Consider the following 20,887-nt stretch of genomic DNA (forward strand, 5'->3'; position numbering starts at 1 on the left):
GCCTGGTATCAACGCATCTGATGATGAATTGATACTAAAGCAAATTGAAAAAGCAGCAGGAGTAGGAGACATAGTAGTGATCGGAGATTTTAACTATCCAGAAATAAACTGGAAAAACGATTCATGTGATACTGCTAGGGGCAGTATGTTTTTAAACACACTAAATGATAACTACCTAGTCCAACTAATTGAGGAACCAACTAGGTACAATGCAATCTTAGACCTGGTATTAACAAACAATCAGGATTTGGTATCGGGTATTATAGTAGGGGAACCCATAGGAAACAGCGACCACAGTATGGTCACATTCAATATCAGTTTCTACAAACAGCCTTATACTGGCTCAACTAGGACTTTAAACTTTAGCAAAGCCAACTTTGAAATGATGAGGGTATTTTTCAGGGATATTGAATGGGAAGGTTTGTTTTTAGGAAAAAATACTACGGAGAAATGGGAGGTACTAAAATTCCTGCTAGCTAAAAATACACTCAAATATTTTCCTATGAGTAGCAAAAAAGGGAATAAAAATCATAAACCGATGTGGCTTAACAAAAAGATTAAGGAACTTATGGGAAAGAAAAGGCGAGCATTTAAAAAATACAAATCTGACGGGGATGCAGAGTCATTTCAGCAATATAAGGAATGTAACAAAAATTGCAAGAAGGAAATAAGAGCGGCTAAAGTAGAAACTGAAAACCTAGTAGCAAAGGAAAGCAAAGCGAATCCCAAAAAATTATTTAAATACATTAATAGCAAGAGATTAAAAAAGGAGAGTATAGGCCCTTTGAAAGACAAGTTGGGAGTCTTAAGCAAAAATTATAATGACATAGCGGACACACTAAATGAGTTTTTTTCAACAGTATTCACTAGAGAGGACCCAATTCAGGGACTGACACACAATCTCAATAATGACAATATCACACTGATAGGTACTTATTTAAGCGAGTAAGTAGTCTGTGACCGATTAAAACATTTAAAGATTAATAAATCACCAGGGCCCGATGGTATTCATCCAAGGGTTCTAATGGAGCTTCACTCTGAACTGACAAAACCACTATCTTTGATCTTTGAGGATTCAGTTATATCAGGTATGGTTCCCAAAGACTGGCGTATAGCGGAAGTAGTGCCTATATTCAAAAAGGGAAGTAAAGCTGAACCAGGTAATTATAGACCAGTTAGTCTTACATCTATAGTGGGGAAAGTATTGGAAGGTATTCTAAGAGATAGTATTCAGAAGTTCCTTGAAACCAATAAGGTCATTAAAAGGAATCAACATGGGTTTATGAAGGACAGATCCTGTCAAACCAACTTACTTGGCTTTTATGAAACAGTAAGCGCAAACCTAGATCAGGGTAAAGACGTGGATGTAATCTTTTTAGACTTTGCCAAAGCGTTCGATACTGTACCACATATGAGACTTATATACAAGCTACAAGAATCAGGGCTAGGAAGCACAATATGCACTTGGGTCAAAAACTGGTTAGATAATAGGAAGCAGCGCGTTGTGGTTAATGGATCTTTTTCAACTTGGACTGAAGTGCTAAGTGGTGTGCCGCAAGGCTCAGTATTAGGACCGCTATTGTTCAATATTTTCATTAACGACCTAACAGAAGGTCTAGAGAGCATGGTGTCAATTTTTGCAGATGATACCAAATTGTGTAAGGCTATAAATACAGAGGAGGATGCCGAGTCTCTTCAGAACGACTTAGTTAAATTAGAAGCATGGGCAGCCAAATGGAGAATGTGCTTCAACACAGACAAGTGTAAGGTAATGCACTGTGGTAACAAGAACAAAAATTACACCTACCTACTAAATGGGGTAAAATTAGGGGATTCTGTACTGGAAAAGGACTTAGGTGTCCTCATAGATAGCAAGCTAAGAAGTAGTATCCAAAGTAGGACTGCAGCAAAGAAGGCTAATAAGATATTAGCATGCATAAAACGGGGTATTGATGCTAGGGACGAGAGTATTATACTCCCGTTATATAAATCACTAGTGAGGCCACACCTTGAATACTGTGTACAGTTCTGGGCACCGTACTACAAAAAGGATATCCTGGAGCTTGAAAAGGTACAGAGGAGGGCGACCAAACTAATTAAGGGCATGGAGACGATGGAATACAAGGAAAGGCTTGAAAGACTAGGCATGTTTACATTGGAAAAGCGGAGACTAAGAGGGGATATGATCAACATCTACAAATATATAAGGGGACAATACACAGAGCTTGCGTGGGACCTGTTTTTGGTTAGATCAACACAGAGGACTCGTGGACACTCGCTCAGGTTAGAGGAGAGGAGATTCCGCACAATACGGCGTAAAGGCTTTTTCACGGTAAGGACAATACGTGTTTGGAATTCCCTGCCCGAGGGAGTTGTAATGGAGGAATCTGTCAACACCTTTAAGAATGGGTTAGATAAATTCCTATTGGAAAAGGATATCCAGGGGTATGGTGCATAGTCATGCATTATAGTTACTATAAATAGGGATAAAATGCAATGGCTGACAGCAGCATCAGTCAGAAATTTTTGTCAAATCATCATGCATAGGACACCACAAATAGGTTGAACTCGAAGGACAATTGTCTTTTTTCAACCTCAGATACTATGTTACTATGTTACTATGTTACTATGTTTTAGACAATTTCAGCATGCTGGTACTCGTGGTTTACCAAGTGCCATTTGATCCTGGCTAGCTGGGAGCAGGTGTTCACCTGTAAAATGAATATACCTTTGTAAATATAAACATTGCCTCTGTACTTATTATTGCAGCCAGAGATATGGAGTAGAACCCTAGTGCTATTGGCATTATGGCTGGTTGGACTCAGAAGGGAGCACACATGCATTTTTGTTATTTTGCGAGGTCCATTCTTCTGGGGAACCAGCCCTAGTGCTAAATAGATTTTTTATTTTATTATTATTATTATTATTATTATTATTATTATTATTAATAATAATAATAATAATAATAATAATATTTATTCATTTAACCCAGATATCCCCTTACTACAGATATCCCCTTACCACATGGATGGAATTAACTTAAAACAAAAGAAAATGTGTACTTTAAAAATAATGTTTATTACTTAGAGTTCTGCATCTTTAAGAAAATTGGTCCTTTATTATAATACTTTGAAAATAATCTGTGAGCGGAATGTCACAAGTAATAAGATTACACAGTGAAGGCCAGATAAACAGACTGTGATTACAAAAAAAGATATAGCTATTGTCAACATAATGGAGTGGGCTTTGTTTCATAGGGAGTTTGCTAGACAATGGCACCCAAACAGCAGGGGGCATAATAGGCTATTGTCCACAGGTAACCACAGGCCAAGCAAATCTTCTCACCTCTAGTTATATGGTAATTAGGCTATTGTGAGCATTTCTAATTCATTTGGCTAGTGCAAGGACTAAACCAATTATCCCAGCTCTTACCAGAGATATGTGAATGATGTTTACAGTAACAATACTATGGTAATTATGTAGCTGTGATCACAATGGAGTAGGCTTTGTTCTGCTAGACACTGGCTCCAAGAGAACATGTGGGAATTGTCCACATCAAAACACAGGCTGTGAGAACCTGGTCTGCGATAAATCCACACTTATGCATTAGCCAATCAGAGGGCAGAGTTATGGCGGGAAGATCTTCTTTCTTTGTGGCAGGATAAATTGTGGCTGAGATGCCACTAGTTATCCAGACTGTGAATCTGGGGCCTCCTGTACAGACTTGCTGTTTGGATCATCTCTAAGGAACGTGTCACCAGCATGGAACTTTGAGAACATTTCGGTGACGTTTGCTGACTTCTAGTTCATACCAGCGCTGTTCACACAGAATCAGCTACGTTTTGAGGACACAGAAACTCACTTCTCTTTCATCACACAGGTAAGCCATTTCTAATACTTTATTAGTATTTGCAATGCTTCGCTCACTGTGTCACATTTTGTTCCATGTTGCTCCTGACGGTATCTGCCCATAGTTCTCTGTCACTATTAGTTATTTGCTTTGTCCATATTATTTAAAAGGTTCATGTACAGAGATGTTCTTCTTCTGTACATAGTGGCTCAAAGTTACAACACATTTCTGAAGTCTATGCTGCTGGAAATTCACTGTTGGTCGATTGTCTCATGGCTCATCTCAGTATTTGGCAGCCATTTTGTGCCATTTCACTTTACCTAATTCTACCCATATTGTTCTGTAAACAATAGTAGCCTGTCCGCAAGTTTTACAATGTACTTAGAGGCACGTTACTGAAATATGTGCCACTGGTAGTTGACTGTGGGTTGACTGCCTTGTGCCTAGGCCCACACCTCATGGTGGCCATTTTGTGCAATGTCTCTCTTGCTAGCTTTTATCCAAGCTGTCTATAGCTTTAATTACCTTATCCATATAATTTAAAAAAGGCTCATGTAATTTGCTAGTTACACAGATCAGCAATACATGTTATGCTACTGGTAGGTTGTTGTTGGTCAGCTGTCTTGTATCCAGGCCCATAGCTTATGATGGCCATTTTCTGCAATGCCCCTTTTGATAGCTATTACTCGATGTGTTCTGTAACTATTATTTGCCTCATTGCTTTCAGTTGTTACAAATGTATGAAACATATGCCCTAGTAGCTCATTGTAGGTCAGTTAACTGTATAATTCTACGGCTGACATGCTAGGATTACAATTTGCTTATACCCAGTGTTCCCTCAGTAGGCAAATTGTGGCAATCCAGATGGTATGGAACTACACATTCCAGCATGCCCTGTCTCAATTTCAGTGTATCCTAAAAGCAAATCAGTGGTACACTATCTCAGTGGGATACTACTGTTCATATGCTTATAGCAATACAACAATTGCAATCATGGCACACATATGCTAATTTCAGTCACACTTTATTAAATTCCTTCTACAGCTTCAGTGCTATTGGCATATGGTCAGTAGTGTCAAATGAGCTGCTAATTGCAATCAATGTGACATAACAGGCTCACTGTTTACTAGTCCCTATTATTTCTTATTTGGTTTATGATTATTTTGTCACTGGCTACCCCATGATAAAGTACAATATAATATAATGTATGTGCACTTATTATCAATATTTTGCAAAATTAAATTGTCCCATATTGTGCTTGATACTTATATTCATACTTCTGTATTTCAGATTGTATTGTATTTTAGAAGATGGTTCGTGGAAGATTCTATAAAGTAGACCCAGCTGCACCCTCTTTGGCTAAGTCACTGACCACAGCAGTGTCACAAGTTCCTAACCTACAGTCTTCTAAGGAGAAAGTGGGAGAGGAAAATGCTTTCAAGCCAAGAAAAAAACCTTACACTAATACAATTGCTTTGGTCCTATCCGAGGGGAAGCGAAAGAAACAAATATTGCAATCGGCGTCTTCTGTTGCTGTCACAGAGGTGGAGCCAGTTGTTCAAGAGGAATTAAGAAGACACATGGATGTGGCAAATACAATTTGTGACACTGCACAATCTCCCCATCAGAAACTCATGTTTACAGAAGTGAACAATTGTAAATGCAGCTGTGCTGGGATGGTGAGAGATGTTCTTAATGAGATGAGACATCTTCAAGCAGAAATGGCTAGTTTCAAAGAAGGTTTGAAGGACATTTTGCAGAAGCCACGAAGAAGGCTGTCCAACAGACCAAGGAAGAATGGCACAATTCTATTGGCCAACCCAATAATTTTAACTTGGAGAATGCACCAGTTCCATCAGACCACCTTCCAGCTGAAGTTCTTACATTGGACAACAATGCAAGTGGACAATCACGTGGAAGAGCTGTCCTGTTCAGCACACCCACGCCGCTGACCTCATGTGGAACAGTTCTGGCTGATATCCCCCTAAGAAGTATCTCCACTGAGATAGACAGATGTATGTACGATGCATGCCAGGGTGTAATGCATAAATATGCAAAAGCTATCTTCCAAATGCATGTGCCACATGAACTGTACCTGACTTGGGCCAAGCGTGTCAACTTTGATGGTAGCAGGAATAAAGTGGCAATGCCCAGCAATCTGAGGGCAGATATAATGAGGAGATGCCAGGAAAAGTTTATTCTTGGAAAGGCTGAAATAAATCAGATAAAAAATACATTGAATAGCATCCTACGGATGCCCAGGGTACAGCCATGGAAGAAGGCATACATACAGAGAGGACAACAATGTATCTGGTACATCGTGGTCTGAGCATGACGTCACACCCCTGTAATAGGAAGTACTGTACCAGGAGCTCATGATCTATAGTCACACATAAATACACAATGGTATAGTAAGTTTATAGCACTGTAATGTCATTACTGTATTACATCAGTTCCTTACAGAATTTTAAGTTTGAAAGTTTTAAGTACAGCAGTGTTTCTCACACTCAGTTCTCAGGACCCCAAACAGTTCATGTTTTCCAGATCTACTAGCTGGTGCACAGGTGTATTCATTACTGTCACTCATTTAGAAGATGAACTATTAGACATACTGGGCAGAGGATATATGGCCCACTCGGCCCCACATTCCCCGGCAGAGGCTTCTCTCCATTGTCCCCTCACTGTTCCAGCCCTCTCCCCAACAGTGCTCTCTGTACCCATACTGCTACAGCCCCCCACCCATCTGCGGCACCCACCCCTCCTCCTACACAGGCTCCACTCTGTTGTTCCCTCACTGATCCAGCCCACAGTCCTCTCTGTTCCCGTACTGCTACAGCCCCCCACCCATCTGCGGCACCCACCCCTCCTCCCACACAGGCTCCTCTCTGTTGTTCCCTCACTGATCCAACCCACAGTCCTCTCTGTTCCCTTACTGATTCAGCCTTAATCACATCCACAACACCCCCAGCCATCCATCCCCTACACAGTCTCCTCTTTCCTCTCTGTTCCCACATTGCTGGAGTGGTACAGCTTTCTGTACAGTACACCATCACCAGCGCCATCCTCTGGTCACCCAGCATTGTCCAGCTCCCAATAAAAGTGCCCATTTGTATACCACCAGCTCTGTGTGTCCCTTAAGGATGTTTGTTTTATGCCAATTTTTAAACTATACACTTTATTGTACATACTGTTCAACTATAGTGTAATGTTGTACTGTAAAGTGTACTGTAGTGTGTGTGGTGACTTGTAATTTGCTTGTGCAGGAGCTATAAAAAAAAAACATGTGCAATAAATATAAAACCATGATAGAATGACAGCACTATTTGTGCAATTAATGGGGCATTAATAGTAATGTTTAATTTTTATGACTCTTTTAGGGTCTTGGCAATAAAAAAAAAAAGGCCATCATCCTAAAGTATTATATTCATCTACATCTACTATTGTTTAATTTATTGCACCCTCAGTTTGTTCACATTTCCCTGCACTTACTGTACTTGCAGCAGTAGATGGATATATCACTATCACCCACTTTAATGTAAAGAGACACAAAACCATTGTACCCCAGGGAAATGGATACCTAGCAACTGTGCCGTAACTAGACATTTTAGCGGTGTGTGCAAGAAATGGCATCGGAGGAGACCCCAACCCCTCTATGCAAAACAGGGGCACTGCGCGCCGCAGGCGCACCCAAATAATATAGGGGCGTGGCCACAAAATAATACCAATTCATTGTGCGGTGCACAGTAGTCTCCATTATTCAAATTACGCCGCACAGTAGCACCACTACACCAGGTAGAGCCCCTTTTACACATTACGGCGATCAGATTCCCATTTTTACACATTACAGCAGACAGCGTCTACTTTTTTTACACATTACGGCAGACAGCGCCCCCTTTTTTTACACATTACAGCAGACAGCGTCCCCTTTTTTTACACATTATGGCAGATAGCATCCCCTTTTTATACATTAAGGCAGCCGGTCCCCCTTTTTACACATTGTGGCAGACAGACAGGATAGATAGATAGATAGATAGATAGATAGATAGATAGATGGATAGATAGATAGATAGATAGATAGATAGATAGATAGATAGATAGATAGATAGATAGATAGATAGATAGATAGATAGATAGATAGATAGATAGATACCCTCAATGTGCAGGGTAAAGAAGTAACCTATAGGGCAATATGTGTTTTTTGCTCCTAGCAACCCTGCAATCACCTGTTCTGTAGTCCTCTGGTGCATGTGAGCAGACAAGTGCAGCCGTCCTCCCTCCACTTCAGAGTTCCGTGCACAACACAGCGTATCACTGGCAGGGCCGGTGCAAGGTTTTTTGGCACCCTAGGCAAAACTTAAGGCATTCACATTATAGCACACGGAATGAGCAGAAATTCACATTATAGCACACAGAATGAGCTGAAATTCACATTATTACAGTGACACACACAATATAAAATATGACACAGTAAGATGCACAGTAAATGACACACACTACAGTACATAAAATCAGAAGCCCCCCGCCAGGAGCCCTCATGCTACTCTCACCCAGGCAGGGGTAGCAGGGCAGAGGTACTGTAGCTGGGCATAATGATGTGGAGTGCGGGAGCCCAATAATGGAGGGGGGAGTGGGTAATATATGGGAAGCCACTGGGGGAGCTGGTAATAAGAGGAGGTGGCAGCAGCAGAGGGCAGGGGGGGGGGGTTTAAAAAATGAAACTAGGTACAAGATGCAGGGGGAGGGGGAGGGGGGAGTAGCTGGAGCCTAATAGCTGCGGGGGAGAGCTGGTAAAAAGAAGAGGCAGAGGGGGTGGGGGGGGGGGACATGAACTTAGTTAGGAACAAGATACAGGAAGGGGGGGGGGAGAGTGCAGCGGAGCCCAATAGCTGTGGAGGCGTTGCGCTGGTAACAAAAAGAGCCAGAGGCGGGAGCCAGTTGCGGGATTGCGGGGGGAGCGCGGATAACAATAGGCGGCACCCGATGCGGCAGCGGAGCGGACCATAATTTGCACTGGATTGTAGGGGGAGGCGGCGCCCGATGCGGCAAGCGGCAGCGGAGCGGACCAGCAGGTCACGTGTGACTCCTTCCTGTGCCCAAATGCAGGGGTGATGAGGGGGGATGCTGGAGACCATCGCGTGGGGGAGTGGCGGGTAGTCAGTGATAGACTGATATCCAGTCATAACGGCACATGCGGCAGGCGGAAGCAGGCTACACATATCACTTACACATTCCACTATTTGGGCTATGATCGCAGGGGGGGGGGGGGGGGCACGTTAGGGTTGCAGAAGTAGGCACACAGTCAGTCAACTCACGTTTGCAGGCACAGGCAGACAGAGACGTGGTGGGCGCCCACGAGCTGCTCCTCTGTTTCTTAAAGAATAGGAGGAGTTTGTCAGATGATAAAAAAGTGTTCTCTTTCACTTTCGTTCACTAAGCGGTGCCGCCCTCCAGTGGTCGCCACCCATAGGCAGCTGCCTAAAGCTGCCTAGTGGTAGCGCCGGCCCTGATCGCTGGTAGTAAAATAAAGATAAGGGAAAGGACGCAACCTAAGACAAGCCAGTTCAGTGCAGGATTGTGGAGAGAGTGAACAGCTCTTTTGAATGATTATGCTGTCCGTTGGCTGCTGCTGTGTTGTGCATCGAACTAGGAAGTGTTGGGAGGAGGGCTGCCTTTCGTTCTAGCCCACCCCCTACCACTGTCCAATGATTGACACGGGTGTGCCTTGATGTGAGCTAAAGGCACAGCCCCTGTCAATGAGGCAATTGTGGTGGTGCCGCTTTCCACTAGTATTTCAATGGGCTTTTCCAGCCCGCAATTTGGCCCCGCCCACCTCTTCAGACACTTTATTATTGTCACTGGGAGGCAGCGCTCTCGCTGCCTCCCATAGAGATTTTGCTGCAGTGTCAGTTTAAAAATGATTAAAATAATACAAAGAAGTGTTTAGTATCTTCTTTGTATTATTGTAATCATTATGACAGGGGAGGCACTGCCTCCCCTGCCTCCCCTGACTGCACGTCCCTGGGTTTTGCTAAAACCGCCCTTCTGGGTTTTGGTTTTGGATCTGGATTATTTTGAAAAAAACATAGAAACAGCTAAAATCACAGAATTTTGGGGTAATTTTGATCCTACGGTATTATTAACCTCAATAACATTCATTTCCACTCATTTCCAATCTATTCTGAACACCTCACAATACTGTTTTTAGTCCAAAAGGTTGTACCGAGGTCACTGGCTGACTAAGCTAAGCGACACAAGTGTGCGGCACAAACACCTGGCCATAGGCGTGCGCAGCACATTTTATTAGAGGGTGCACCGTCGGAGGGGTGTGTCTAGCACCACCTTTTGGGTGTGTCTAGCACCATCTATTGACGGTCAACGCAATATAAAATATCCACTATTGTACCAATCCTAATAAAGCAGATACATTGTCAGATGTTGTGGTGTGCACCAAACAAACACCCCTGATGGCACTCACTGCAATTACAGTGCTCCTCCTCAGCCTGGTCTGGCTCCCCCTCTCTTTCCCCTGCAAGCTGCAGCAGCTTACTTACAAGTCAGTCACTCACTGACACTGACAGTCGCAGACTAGTACTGCTGCTGCTGGAAAAACGAGTGATGTGTCAATGCTGCTGCCGGACGTCTGCCAGTATTGAATTTGACTTCCTAAGAGGAACGCTGGCTGCATGCTGCTCCTCATCAGTGGCTGGCATTGGCATAGCATAGAAGGAGAGAGGAGGGCGTGTGGCGGGTGTGATGGGTGGGCGTGCGAGCAGCATGACATAATCACATCACGCTGTTTTTGTACATGGAGTTGGAGCCGGGAGTTTGAAATCCACATTTCATTAACCCAGGCGTCCGGTCAGTAATGCAGTCCTGACAGGGTGCAGCGAAGAGGGGACAGTAATCAGCCTGCTCGGCGATCGCTGCATCAGGCATGTGAGATCGGGGTTCCAGACATTAGGGGGTGCCTGTGCGCACCAGGCACCCCCGTCTGCACACACCTATGCACCTGGCCCATCTAGGAGTAGCACCGCTGTGTCAGACAGGATGACAGTTTTAAAAGCAAGGCCGCAAAGAGCACATAATGCAAAGAAAAAAAAGAGGTGCAAGATGGAATTGTCCTTGGGCCCTCCCACCCACCCTTATGTTGTATAAACAGGACATGCACACTTTAATAAACCCATCATTTCAGAGACAGGTGGTGCCTTGGAAAAAACTCTCCAAGTTCACTGACTCATAGCTAGCTTCAAACATACAACCTCCTTCTTTGATGACTTTTCACATTATGAGAAGAGGCAAGAGAAAGAGGACAGTGTCAAGAAGGTGATTAAAAATCAGAGAGGCACACGCAATCAGGAACAACACACAGGCTTTCACCTCCACTCCTATATTAGTGTGGAATGTAAAAGACTTCAACCAAGCAAATATATAATTACCACATTACTGGACAAGCTGAAAAACTAAGGGCCAAAGCCTCTGAATTTGTACCCCCTTCTCCATTTTCAGGGATTAAAATATTCTTGGATTTAATGCTGTGATGCAAATAAACTGGAGTGTACCACAGGATCAAGATTAGATATTTTCCCCTCCATGGAGACTTATTTTGTGAAAATCTTCTGGGTTGCTTTTTTCATTTTTTTTTTTTATTGCATTTTTATTTACATATTTTGTGGCAGATGTCATATTTTTGTTTTTCACAGCTCCTAGATACACACATGTGGGCATACCTGTGTGTCCCTGTGTGTCCCAGTTACATGCATGTGAGCATACGTGTGTCCCAGTTACATGCATGTGAGCATACCTATTTGTCCCAGTTACACGCATGTGAGCATACCTGTTTGGCTTGTTTATTTTATTCATATTTTATTTTTAAATAAAGCTGCCCCTTAGATGTTTTAGCTGCCCCTCCTGAGCCCCCACAGCAGCCATGGATCAAGCAAGCTGAGTACGGGTGGGTTCAGTGCAGTACTAAGCAGGACTGTGCAGTGAATGTTTTGTTATTGAGCCCCTGCACTAGTGGAGCTTACCACTTTACAGTCCAAACTCATTTCATATTACAAGTAGGACTGTGGGAGGAAGCAATGCTAACCTCTGTGCTCACAGCATGCCTCAGCCTTGCAAGCCAGACATCTTCCTAGCTGTAAGCCACCATGAGACTCCATACTGGGCCTTATTCAGTAACTGTTTGTGCCTCAAAGAAGCTCCTGGCCCATCTAGTGCTGCAGTGCAATGGAAAGCTGATGCAATGCAAGATCACTGAAACTCTGTTCTTCTAACACTGCGAGGTCTTGCGATAACCCTACGGAGCCCTTAGGAAAAGAACCCTGTACAACAAATGCACATTTTGTAAATAAATAATCCCAAAATGTGGAACATTAATAATAAATCAAAATTAAGGCTGACTAATTGGAGCCATTCATTTGAGTGAGTCCCTAACATGAAATAATTGAGAAGAACCCCTCTCTAATGCTGGGTGCACAGTGCACACCAGAAGTTGTAGATGAGCGGGTTCAGACAGGGCACCCCTGGAATTATATGGCAGAAATATAGACATAGGTGTGTTTGGAAAATCTAGTTTTCTCCGGCAGTTGCGCTGGATTATGATTCTGTCTCTTCTGAGTCTGACTGACTTTGGCCACAAATGTGGTCTCATTGGAAAACACTTTGTCAAAATTGCAATTTCCATGTCCACCTTTGTGGCTATATGTTTTCACAAATCTGTTAGTGATGTTAAAACTTGTTTTATATTCTGCTTTGGCTTTAGTTTAAACCTAGGACCAAGTACAGCAGCACCCCTGGAATTATACGGCAGCACCGCTGGACTTATACAGCAGATAGGAAGCACTCCTGGTGAATTACACAGCACACAGACAGCCAACAGCACCCATGGACTTAAACAGCAGTGCTGCAGCACCCCTGGACTTACAGGGCAGAGAGGCTGCACCCCATATATGGCAGCATCCCTGGAATGATGTGGCAGACAAAGAAAAGACATGCAAGAGGGAATTGTCCTTGGGCCCTCCCACCCACCCTTATGTTGTATAAACAGGACATGCACACTTTAACAAACCATTCATTTCAGTGACAGGGTCTGCCACATGACTGTCGCTGAAATTATTGCTTTGTTTGGGCCCCCACCAAAAAAGAAGCAATTAATCTCTCCTTGTACAAACTGGCTATACAGAGGCAAGATGTCCGCCTCATCCTCAGATCCCCACCTTCAGTGTTTACATCCTCATCCTCACAGAGAAATAATAATCAAATAAAACCAGACCATTTAAGTGTCAGTGGACTGCTTACGCTAGACAGGGCCAGAGAACATTTATTTTCACAGCACCGTTTGAATTTTTACAGCATACAAGACAGGGCCAGTGTACATTTATTTTCACAGCACCCCAGTACTGTATTTTCACAGCATACAGGAGGACAGTGGCCCTGCTCCTATACAACACAGAGACAGCCAGGACAGAAACACCCAAGTACAGCTGCAGCACATGAAACACCAGTGACAGCCAGGACAGCACCCCTAACACAGCACAGGTACTCCACAGTGACAGGACAGCATAGGAGAGCACACACTGACCCCACCCGATGCCACCACCCACAGAGAGAGACAGAGGTCTGTCTCCCTCACTCTCCAAGCCCGGAAAGAAAACAGCAGTTATGCGCGGCTCTTTATATGGAATCCAAAACCCGCGAGAATTCCAACAGCGGGGTGATGATGTTTTGTCTCGTTCTGGGATCCGAGTCTGGCGGGAAGTCCCGAGCCGGACTTGGGTGGTCATTCCGAGTTGTTCGCTCGTTATTTTTTTCGCAACGGAGGGATTAGTCGCTAATGTGCATGCGCAATGTCCGCAGTGCGACTGCGCCAAGTAAATTTGCTATGCAGTTAGGTATTTTACTCACGGCATTACAAGATTTTTTCTTCGTTCTGGTGATCGTAATGTGATTGACAGGAAGTGGGTGTTTCTGGGCGGAAACTGGCCGTTTTATGGGAGTGTGTGAAAAAATGCTGCCGTTTCTGGGAAAAATGCAGGAGTGGCCGGAGAAATGGAGGAGTGTCTGGGCGAACGCTGGGTGTGTTTGTGACGTCAAACTAGGAACGACAAGCACTGAACTGATCGCACTGGAAGAGTAAGTCTCAAGCTACTCAGAAACTGCACACAGTAGTCTTTTCGCAATATTGGGAATATTTTGTTCGCAATTTTGATTAGCTAAAATTCACTCCCAGAGGGCGGCGGCTTAGCGTGTGCAATGCTAAAAGCAGCTTGTGAGCGAACAACTTGGAATGAGGGCCTTGGTTCTCGGCTCGGATCGTGTAGTTCGTGGAGGTTGAGTTCTATGAGAACCGAACCCGCTCATATCTAATACAGGTTGAGTTTCTCTTATCCAAAATGCTTGGGACCAGAGGTATTTTGGATATGGGATTTTTCCATATTTTGGAATAACTGCATACCATAATGAGATATCATGGCGATGGGACCTAAGTCTAAGCACAGAATGCATTTATGTTTCATATACACCTTAGACACACAGCCTGAAGGTCATTTTAGCCAATATTTTTAATAATTTTGTGCATAAAACAAAGTGTGTCTACATTCACACAATTCATTTATGTTTCACATACATCTTCTACACACAGCCTGAAGGTCACTTAATACTATGGCCCTCATTCCGAGTTGATCGGTCGCAAGGCGAATTTAGCAGAGTTACACACGCTAAGCCGCCGCCTACTGGGAGTGAATCTTAGCTTCTTAAAATTGCGACCGATGTATTCGCAATATTGCGATTACTAACTACTTAGCAGTTTCAGAGTAGCTTCAGACTTACTCTGCCTGTGCGATCATTTCAGTGCTTGTCGTTCCTGTTTGACGTCACAAACACACCCAGCGTTCGCCCAGGCACTCCCACCGTTTCTCCGGCCACTCCTGCGTTTTTTCCGGAAACGGTAGCGTTTTCAGCCACACGCCCCTGAAACGCCGTGTTTCCGCCCAGTAACACCCATTTCCTGTCAATCACATTACGATCGCCGGAGCGAAGAAAAAGCCGTGAGTAAAATTACTTTCTACATAGCAAAGTTACTTGGCGCAGTCGCAGTGCGAACATTGCGCATGCGTACTAAGCGGATTTTAATTGCGATGCGATGAAAAATACCGAGCGAACAACTCGGAATGAGGGCCTATATTTTTAATAACTTTGTGTACATTGAGCCATCAAAAAACAAAGGTTTCACTATCTCACTCTCACTCAAAAAAGTTAGAATTTCGGAATATTTGGATATGGGATACTCAGCCTGTACATAGTAATACATGGATTCCATGACTTGGTCATAGAGGCAAGAGATGGACTTCGGTGCATTGCTTACTAACTAATCATTATACCACAAACCATACACCTGAGAAATCACATCTGTGCAATTATGAGAGTAATTAAATAAAGCCCATTGAGAATTTGTCTTTATAATTGCTGCAATCCTAATTCACATAAGCAATTTTCTGGAAATATGTTAATGCAGAACATGCTGTATATAGATGTATAATAACAGACTCATGCTATACACAGTAGACACATTCTCCTATAAAAACAGAAATAGGACTGGAGATACAGTAATTCAGAGAAAACATCTGCACTGTAAGTAACACATGTTGCTATCACTGCACCTCCATCACACACCCTCATATGTACACATCACTGTCACTGCACCTCCATCATACACCCTCATCTATACACATCACTGTCACTGCACCTCCATCACACACCCTCATCTATACACATCACTGTCACTGCACCTCCATCACACACCCTCATCTATACACAACACTGTCACTGCACCTCCATCACACACCCTCATCTATACACTCACTGTCACTGCATCTCCATCACACACCCTCATCTATACACATCGCTGTCACTGCACCTCCATCACACACCCTCATCTATACACATCACTGTCACTGCACCTCCATCACAAACCCTCATCTATACACATCACTGTCACTGCACCTCCATCACACACCCTCATCTATACACATCACTGTCACTGCACCTCCATCACACACCCTCATCTGTACACATAACTGTCACTGCACCTCCATCATACACCCTCATCTATACACATCACTGTCACTGCACCTCCATCACACACCCTCATCTATACACATCACTGTCACTGCACCTCCATCACACACCCTCATCTATACACATCACTGTCACTGCACCTCCATCACACACCCTCATCTATACACATCACTGTCACTGCACCTCCATCACACACCCTCATATGTACACATCACTGTCACTGCACCTCCATCACACACCCTCATATGTACACATCACTGTCACTGCACCTCCATCACACACCCTCATCTATACACATCACTGTCACTGCACCTCCATCACACACCCTCATATGTACACATCACTGTCACTGCACCTCCATCACACACCCTCATCTATACACATCACTGTCACTGCACCTCCATCATACACCCTCATCTATACACATCACTGTCACTGCACCTCCATCACACACCCTCATCTATACACATCACTGTCACTGCACCTCCATCATACACCCTCATCTGTACACATCACTGTCACTGCACCTCCATCACACACCCTCATCTATACACATTCCTGTCACTGCACCTCCATCACACACCCTCATCTATACACATCACTGTCACTGCACCTCCATCACACACCCTCATCTATACACATCACTGTCACTGCACCTCCATCACACACCCTCATCTATACACATCACTGTCACTGCACCTCCATCACACACCCTCATCTATACACATCACTGTCACTGCACCTCCATCACACACCCTCATCTATACACATCACTGTCACTGCACCTCCATCACACACCTCATCTGTACACATCACTGTCACTGCACCTCCATCATACACCCTCATCTATACACATCACTGTCACTGCACCTCCATCACACACCCTCATCTACATATCACTGTCACTGCACCTCCATCACACACCCTCATCTATACACATCACTGTCACTGCACCTCCATCACACACCCTCATCTATACACATCACTGTCACTGCACCTCCATCACACACCCTCATCTATACACATCACTGTCACTGCACCTCCATCATACACCCTCATCTATACACATCACTGTCACTGCACCTCCATCACACACCCTCATCTATACACATCACTGTCACTGCACCTCCATCATACACCCTCATCTATACACATCACTGTCACTGCACCTCCATCACACACCCTCATCTATACACATCACTGTCACTGCACCTCCATCACACACCCTCATCTATACACATCACTGTCACTGCACCTCCATCACACACCCTCATCTATACACATCACTGTCACTGCACCTCCATCATACACCTTCATCTATACACATCACTGTCACTGCACCTCCATCACACACCCTCACCTATACACATCACTGTCACTACACCTCCATCACACACCCTCATCTATACACATCACTGTCACTGCACCTCCATCACACACCCTCATCTATACACATCACTGTCACTGCACCTCCATCACACACCCTCATCTGTACACATCACTGTCACTACACCTCCATCACACACCCTCATCTATACACATCACTGTCACTGCACCTCTATCACACACCCTCATCTGTACACATCACTGTCACTGCACCTCCATCATACACCTCATCTATACACATCACTGTCACTGCACCTTCATCACACATCCTCATCTATACACATCACTGTCACTGCACCTCCATCATACACCCTCATCTATACACATCACTGTCACTGCACCTCCATCACACTCCCTCATCTGTACACATCACTGTCACTGCACCTCCATCACACACCCTCATCTATACACATCACTGTCACTGCACCTCCATAACACACCCTCATCTATACACATCACTGTCACTGCACCTCCATCACACACCCTCATCTATACAGTATACACATCACGGTCACTGCACCTCCATCATACACCCTCATCTATACACATCACTGTCACTGCACCTCCATAACACACCCTCATCTATACAGTATACACATCACGGTCACTGCACCTCCATCATACACCCTCATCTATACACATCACTGTCACTGCACTTCCATCACACACCCTCATCTATACACATCACTGTCACTGCACCTCCATCATACACCCTCATCTATACACATCACTGTCACTGCACCTCCATCATACACCCTCATCTATACACATCACTGTCACTGCACCTCCATCACACACCCTCATCTACACACATCACTGTCACTGCACCTCCATCACACACCCTCATCTGTACACATCACTGTCACTGCACCTCCAACACACACCCTCATCTATACACATCACTGTCACTGTACCTCCATCACACACCCTCATCTACACACATCACTGTCACTGCACCTCCATCACACAGCCTCATATGTACACATCACTGTCACTGCACCTCCATCACACACCCTCATATGTACACATCACTGTCACTGCACCTCCATCACACACCCTCATCTGTACATATCACTGTCACTGCACCTCCATCACACACCCTCACCTATACACATCACTGTCACTGCACCTCCATCACACACCCTCATCTATACACATCACTATCACTGCACCTCCATCACACACCCTCATTTATACACATCACTGTCACTGCACCTCCATCACACACCCTCATCTATACACATCACTGTCACTGTACCTCCATCACACACCCTCATCTATACACAACACTATCACTACACCTCCATCACACACCCTCATCTATACACATCACTGTCACTGTACCTCCATCACACACCCTCATCTATACACAACACTATCACTACACCTCCATCATACACCCTCATCTATACACATCACTGTCACTGCACCTCCATCATACACCCACATCTATACACATCACTGTCACTGCACCTCCATCACACACCCTCATCTCTACACATCACTGTCACTGCACCTCCATCACACACCCTCATCTATACTCATCACTGTCACTGCACCTCCATCACACACCCTCATATGTACACATCACTGTCACTGCACCTCCATCACACACCCTCATCTCTACACATCACTGTCACTGCACCTCCATCACACACCCTCATCTATACTCATCACTGTCACTGCACCTCCAACACATACCCTCATCTATACACATCACTGTGACTGCACCTCCATCACCAGGGCCGGCTCCGGGGTTTTGAGCGCCCTGGGCAGGCGATGGGGGCGTGGCTTCATACAGGGGGCGTTGTCACTTACGCCCCCTGTACAGTAGTAGCGCCGATGAAAGATGTGCGGTGCGCGATGACGTCATCGCGCACCGCACAGTAAACGTCCTCTCGACGAAGGGAAACTAGACGCTACGCGTCTAGTTACCTTCGCGGCGGGGGACAGCGGGGGACAGCGGCGGCGGGCGGCGGGCAGCGGGGGGCGCACGGCACATCAGCAGCGGATCTTGCCGTGGTGCGGCGCCCTCCGGATGGCGCCGGCGCCCTCCGGAAGGCGGCGCCCCGGGCAAAAGTCCTGCTTGCCCATGGCAAGATCCGCTCCTGTCCATCACACACCCTCATCTGTACACATCACTGTCACTGCACCTCCATCACACACCCTCATCTATACACATCACTGTCACTGCACCTCCATCATACACCCTCATATATACACATCACTGTCACTGCATCTCCATCACACACCCTCATCTGTACACATCACTGTCACTGCACCTCCATCATACACCCTCATCTATACACATCACTGTCACTGCACCTCCATCACACACCCTCATCTGTACACATCACTGTCACTGCATCTCCATCACACACCCTCATCTATACACATCACTGTCACTGCACCTCCATCACACACCCTCATCTATACACATCACTGTCACTGCACCTCCATCACACACCCTCATCTATACACATCACTGTCACTGCATCTCCATCACACACCCTCATCTATACACATCACTGTCACTGCACCTCCATCACACACCCTCACCTATACACATCACTGTCACTGCACCTCCATCACACACCCTCATCTATACACATCACTGTCACTGCACCTCCATCACACACCCTCATCTATACACATCACTGTCACTGCACCTCCATCACACACCCTCATCTGTACACATCACTGTCACTATACCTCCATCACACACCCTCATCTATACACATCACTGTCACTATACCTCCATCACACACCCTCATCTATACACATCACTGTCACTGCACCTCCATCACACACCCTCATCTATACACATCACTGTCACTGCACCTCCATCACACACCCTCATCTATACACATCACTGTGACTGCACCTCCATCACACACCCTCATCTATACACATCACTGTCACTGCACCTCCATCACACACCCTCATCTATACACATCACTGTCACTGCACCTCCATCATACACCTCATCTATACACATCACTGTCACTGCACCTCCATCACACACCGTTATCTATACACATCACTGTCACTACACCTCCATCACACACCTCATCTATACACATCACTGTCACTGCACCTACATCACACACCCTCATCTATACACATCACTGTCACTGCACCTCCATCACACACCCTCATCTGTACACAATACTGTCACTGCACCTCCATCACACACCCTCATATGTACACATCACCGTCACTGCACCTCCATCACACACCCTCATCTATACACATCACTGTCACTGCACCTCTATCACACACCCTCATCTATACACATCACTGTCACTGCACCTCTATCATACACCCTCATCTATACACATCACTGTCACTGCACCTCCATCACACACCCTCATCTATACACATCACTGTCTCCGCACCTCCATCATACACCCTCATCTATACACATCACTGTCACTGCACCTTCATCACACACCCTCATCTATACACATCACTGTCACTGCACCTTCATCACACACCTTCATCTGTACACATCACTGTCACTGCATCTCCATCACACACCTTCATCTGTACACATCACTGTCACTGCACCTC

General features: G+C 45.0%; 1 protein-coding gene across 1 annotated transcript in view; it reads left to right on the top strand.

The window, feature by feature from the left end:
* Positions 1-5,891: 5,891 nt before the first annotated feature.
* Positions 5,892-20,887, top strand: part of LOC134934179 (extracellular calcium-sensing receptor-like) — a 145,018-nt gene continuing 130,022 nt past the window's right edge. The window contains exon 1 of the mRNA XM_063929672.1: positions 5,892-6,163. Within this exon, the coding sequence (XP_063785742.1) occupies positions 5,892-6,163 (272 nt within the window). The remainder of the gene's footprint in view (positions 6,164-20,887) is intronic.

Source organism: Pseudophryne corroboree, chromosome 6 (assembly GCF_028390025.1).
Source record: "Pseudophryne corroboree isolate aPseCor3 chromosome 6, aPseCor3.hap2, whole genome shotgun sequence".
Classification (NCBI taxonomy): Eukaryota; Metazoa; Chordata; class Amphibia; order Anura; family Myobatrachidae; genus Pseudophryne; species Pseudophryne corroboree.